Source organism: Octodon degus, unplaced genomic scaffold (assembly GCF_000260255.1).
Source record: "Octodon degus isolate 3935 unplaced genomic scaffold, OctDeg1.0 scaffold00100, whole genome shotgun sequence".
Taxonomy (NCBI): domain Eukaryota; kingdom Metazoa; phylum Chordata; class Mammalia; order Rodentia; family Octodontidae; genus Octodon; species Octodon degus.
This window is the reverse complement of record NW_004524676.1, coordinates 2,254,184-2,260,183: the sequence shown is the minus strand read 5'-3', so window position 1 is coordinate 2,260,183 and position 6,000 is coordinate 2,254,184. Positions and strand designations below refer to the sequence as shown.

The window sequence follows — 6,000 nt, the reverse complement described above, 5'->3', positions numbered from 1 at the left end:
CCCCGAGGGTGGGAGCGTGCGGGCAGGAGGACCCCGAGGGTGGGAGCGTGAGGGTAGGAGGACCCCGAGGGTGGGAGCGGTGGGGGTAGGAGCGCCACCCTCCTCCTTCTCCTCCATGAACACTCCACAGAGGAAGTGCTCACACAGCAACTTCTCTGGGAGGGACGCTCAGCCTAGCGGTGACCCACGTTCACTGGCACGAAACCCCGGGGATTCACGTAGGCGCAAAGCCCAGGCTCCAACAGCGTGTGCACAAGCTGTACATAGAGCTCAACAGGTATGCTGATTTCAACTTGCTGTCTTTGATTATGCTCAATGAAAAATGCCAAAATGTCCTTTAAGTCCATTCCCAACTGACACAACAGAAAATTCCCGATGTACTACTTTCACAAATCTTACTGCTTACCAAGAACATTAAAATCTAAGTTTCACTGATGTGAGCCTTCTCCCTTTTCTTTTCTCTAACCTAATACAGTACAAGTGTGGGATTTGGAGCTAAAGAAAAACCTGATTTAAGCGCAGTTTACATCCTTGCTCGAAAGAAAATGTGTATATGTAACTTTCTTCAATCTTCACATTTTCATTTATAAAGAGGATTTGTAATACTCAATTTAAAAAGTAATTCTCAATTTGAGAATTAAGAGGCAATAGACTGAAAATAGGATGTTACCATGAAAGGGTTTTTTTTTCCCTGTGTTCCTTGACATCACTCTATGACATTAAAATACCTGAAGAAAATTAAATCAGTTCATACAGGAAATACAATATCAATGCGGGCCAGGGAAATAGCTCAGTGGAATAAGCGCTTGCCTGGCAAGCATAAGGTCTTTCAATACCTCATACCACCAAAAAAAAGTTAAAAATCAATGAAAATAAAATGTATCTTTGGATCACATGTAATTTCCATAATACCATTTAAATTAAAGGCTTCAGATACAGATTACAATACTAATGTACAAGTTAGAAAAACTCTATTCTTAGGGCCCTTAAATTAACTAATTCCATTCAGTTACCCTGGAATAACTAGTTTTCCCCCAACTCTTCTCAAATCATATCACAAATCCCAAATATACCCTTAACCCCTGGAAGACAGACCAGTAAAAATTCCTATCTTGTGGTACACGTGTCATTAATATAGTGCTTGTATATGCAAACAAAGAAATATTTTCATTACACAGAATTTCCTGAAGGTGACTAGAGTATGCCTTGTCACCCCAACTTATAACCCCAGCAACTGAAATGGCTTGTTGGTCCAAGTCCCCAATGAACACAGTAATACAGACACCTGCACTTCCACACAATGGTCACTGGGACAGTTACAGCAATCAATCTATTCAGAATTAAGGGAGGTTAAAATATCCCACCACGAATGCACTGCTTGACTTACTCTGAGTTGGTTATTCACAGCAACTGCAGACCACTGAATGGCTCTGCAAAGCTGACCTCTCATAAAAACAATTGTATAGGGGCCGGCCAGATAGCTCAGTGGATCAAAAGGCCTGCTTTAGCAGACGCAGAGAATTTGATCCCCTGAGTGCCATGCTAGCCCTGCCTCTTGGGGCATGCTGAGATGTAACTGACTGGGCGTGGTAGTGAATGCCTGTAATCCCAGCGCTTGGGAGTCTGATCTGTGTCATGAGACACTATAGACCCTGTACTAAATACATTAAAAAAAAAAAAAAAATAGAGCTACAGGCACTAGTAACCAAAAAATAGAGCAGCTCCTCTCTGAGCTCTTGGAATCTGCCTAGGAAAGCATCTTTTCGGGGGGCAGAGGCTGGGGCCTGAGAACTAGCTCACACAGAGAGAGGCAACAGCTGGTTGCAACAGGGCAGCAACCCAGGAAACTCTGCATGATCAGGCAGGTTTTCATGCCAGTTTCCCTCCTGACCTGCTAAGGCTCCTAAGATTGCCTCACTTCAGGAGTCCCAAGCCTCACTCTTCTGCGCATTTGCAGGTGTTACCTAAACTTCAGACGACCAGTCTTCTCCTGGATGCTGCGTGCTAAATTTGTCAAATCTTTGGCAGGAAAACAGAAAATCTCGAAGTTTCCTTATTCCAGAAGCAGCCTATATCTAGCCCTAGCCATACAAAATGTTAAAAAGACCAGGTGTGATGGTACATGCCTGTCATCTCAGCTACTTGGGAGGCTGAGGCAGGAAAACTGTCAATTTAAGCCCAGCCTTGGCAACTGAGCATGCAAATGTGCTCTCTGGAGAAGTATGCCTGGGCTTTTCTCTAGCATAAAAAGTATACAACTGGCCTGGATTATACCTCCAGACTGTCTCAAAGCAAAAACAGAAACAGTCTCACACACTAGACGCCTTAGATATATAATAACATCCCAGTAATATCAAGTTGTCACAAAGAATTTTTTTTTCCTTTCTAAAGAGGCGAACCAGCTGCCCCAGAATATCCTGAATATTGAGGTATAATTGTACTGGCTGAAAGGTCAAAAATATCAAAGAAGAAAGCCTAACACTGGATACCATAGTGCATGCCTTTCATCCCAGCTTCATGGGAGGCTGACACAGAAGGATTCCTCCAAGTTAAAGGCAGCTTTGACAATTTAGCAAAACTGTCTCAAAATAAAAAAAGGTCTAGAGGCACGACTCTGTGGCAGAGTGCCCCTGGGCTCAATATGCAAAATGGGAGAGGGGGAGGAATGAAAAGAAGTGAATGAGAACATAAATAATGAAAGATATGGGCAAAAATAAGTTACGAACAAGAAAAGGGTATGCTGGCTAACTGAAGAAACCACATGGAAACATTAGTTCCTCAATTGTGAAACTTCTGGGGATTGCAAACATGAGGTCTATTTTTTAAAAAAATGTTCTGAACTGCTGAGAAGGCAGAAATGAAAAGAGCAGCTATTTGAGAAAACCAATTAACTTCTGACACTTGGATCTACTGTGGAATGAAAATTTATACCTATCACATCAAAAGACTTTTGTATCGATCAAAGAAAATCATATGGTATCCAGAGCCAAATAGTCAAATTTCCGATCTCTTGCCTCTGCCCACAACCAATCAATAAACAATCTAAACCATATTCCCACCTGAATATTTACTTGTTATGGTCAAGATGAGCAAGGGCAGCAGCAGTAGTAATATTATGGTAACACAACCTATGCAAAATACTTCAATGAGAAAACTGCTCACTCGTTATTACATTTTCTGAATAGATGCCCCCCACGCCTCGTGCAGTCAGAGTGGAGCTTTCTCCAAGTTGTGTGTGTGACACTGGGATTGATTCATGATGCAATGCTAGGACCAGCGGCACCAGGATCAACGTTGAGAGCGCTACCTGCCCTGAGCAGCCTGGATAAAAGGGAAAGAGCTGTGGCCGACCTTGTTGCTCTGTGGCCGTCCACCCACCGTGAATTATATCTGCCCCTCAGTGTCCCTCTGCAGTGCCACTCTGGGAACTAAATAAGGTTTTCTCCTTTAACTTTGGTTGTCAAGGTTTTGGCTCAGGAGAAAAGTAGTGAAGATACTTGCTTTGGTAGCTATTTTCTTACTGTGTTTACTTAAAACTTTTAAAAGCAACAATTAGCTCATCAGGACAACATCCATACTGCAAGCATTTATCCCAGACATCCATCTTACTTTGCAATTTTCTTTAAACTGATTGTAGTAACAAACCTTTGATGAAGGACCTGCTGGAGAACTTGAGGGTGAAGTGTCTCTTGATGTTTTCAAAGACTGGACAGATCTGTCTTTACCTATATAAGAAAATAGAAAGTGTCATTTCCTAGTTCATTTGTTTTCAATTCAGTGATTCAGTAACTAAATTCATGAGTTGTCTTATATGCTCATTTTATTACTATCTAAATCTATCTGTCTTAGAGGTGACATCAAAAATTACAAGGCACAGTCAGATGACATCATATACAGTGGCCCAGGCCACACCAAGGTCAGCTAACAACAGGAAGCCACAAAACACACTGGGAAACCCAGACATGCTTGCATGTGAATGCGCCATCTCCTGTGCTGCTAAATGAGTCCACCACCTCACGATGTGAACACATGGGTAGACATTCAGATACGGTGCTGTGTACAGAGCTCACCAAGGGACAGCTCAAGGAGAACTGTATACAGGTGATTTAGCACATGCTCCTGAAATGCTTTAAAAAAATAAAAGAACTACAATTAGTGTACTACTCCAGTACCCACCACAACCGAGTCCTCAACTACTTATTAAGTCATTTAAAATAAATGACTCAACTACTTATTAAGTCATTTAAAATAAACCACTGAGATAAAGTTATAAACTTTCATCTTAAAAGGTTACTTGCATGTTGTTGAATATATACATTTTTTATTTTGGCAGAGTCTCACTATGCAGTTCAGGCTGGCCTTGAACACAAGGTGATCCTCCTGGCTCAGCCTCCCAAGTACTGAGATTATAGGCGTGCATTACCATGCCCAGCAATTGTGTATATATACCCTATTTAACAAATGACTGTAGTTAAGTGGAATTTTTACAATTAGTAACCATGAGCTGTTACTGATAGAAAAATATCTCATTAAATAACTGCTGGAAAAAGAGAGCGCAGGAGCAAATGAACAGAAAATGGCACTAAGTTTGAAGCAATACAGAAGCTAGTGAAGATCAGGCAGTGGGTTAAGGCCAGGACAGCAGTCAAGAGCAAAAGCAGAGACAAACACCCTGAAAGGGAGGCAGAGCCAGCTATAGGCAGTTCTTCCTTATAAGCAAGGGTATAGAGACTCAAAGGCTTCCAGCTGCCCATGGCACTGTTGAGAAAGACCTCTTAGGTCCTGCAGGGCACTGTTGAGTAAGACCTCTTAGGTCCTGCAGACCTGAAGGCTTTCTCTAGACCAGTGGTTCTCAGGCAGGGAGCTTCATCCCTCCTAGCCACAAGCACTGGGCAATGTGTAAAGATAATGCAGTGGTTACAAGTAAGAGAGCCACTGGCATGGCCAAGGATGCTGTTAAACATCCTGTGAGGGGGATAGCCCCGCACCAGGAATCATCCAGCCTCACTGACGCTCAAATGAACCCTTGCTCCACGCTGTGTCAAAGACATAACCTAGAATTCTATGGTAATGCAAACCTGGTATCGCAATTGGCTTTTGCATCAGGGAATTTAAATCTTCCTGCAGACTTAAAAAGCACAAGAGGGCTGAGGAGATAGCTTGGCAGTAGAAGCACCTCCTCACAAGCACAAGAACCCAGGTTCAATTTCTGGTACCACATGCCATGTTGGCCCAGAAACCCGGGCATGAGGGCTCAGGCCTGTAAACCCAGTGCTGGGGAGGCTGAGATAGAAGGATCACTATGAGTCTGAGCTGTGTTGTGAGATCCTCTATCCAATAAACAAATAAAAGATTTTTTTAAAAAGCAGAAAAGAAATGTAATACAGACCATCACTACATCCCCACGTGGTCAAAAACAATGTAGACATTCCTTCTTACATTTCTGTTGCATATGGCAAATTCAACACTGTGCTGTGACAACTGTGATCTGTTGCACTACACCAAAAGCTCACAGATGAACAAGGCACAGTTTATTCAATTTCAAAATTGCCATAATCTCAAAGTCAATAATAGGCACTCAAAAATGAGGTAAAAAGATTTTACCCTTAGGATGCAATGATCTCTCTCTCCATTCTATTTAAATACTGTAAGTCCCAGAAAGAAGACAAAGTGCTGGACCAATCGGCACAGCAGACCATGCTAACTATACATGTAACTGCAGGTTCAATTTTAGTATGCGTCTTTTAGACACAAAGGAGGAATCCTGTCACAAGTACTGTAGCTGTCAATCTCTTCATGTTTGCAAACAGGACATCAGTCCAACAGCTATGCCATGCCAAGTTTCCCAAGTGTAATCCCAGGACCTAATTTCACGGGCTCAAAGGCTTATTTGAGCATGTATCGACCAATCTCAGCGTGCACAAGCAAAGGAATACTGAAGGGCAGGACAGGCAGTTTATTATACATTCCTTTATCCCTGGATGAATGGGAAGCCGAGGC

At 42.4% G+C, this 6,000-nt stretch overlaps 1 protein-coding gene across 10 annotated transcripts in view; it reads right to left on the bottom strand.

Annotated features, from left to right (window-relative positions):
* The window catches only part of Pphln1 (periphilin 1), a 306,142-nt gene that overhangs the window by 51,408 nt on the left and 248,734 nt on the right, over positions 1-6,000 (bottom strand). For all 10 annotated transcript variants that reach the window (XM_023723545.1, XM_023723541.1, XM_023723542.1 and 7 more), the window contains one exon: positions 3,646-3,725. In XM_023723545.1, the coding sequence (XP_023579313.1) occupies positions 3,646-3,725 (80 nt within the window). The remainder of the gene's footprint in view (positions 1-3,645; positions 3,726-6,000) is intronic.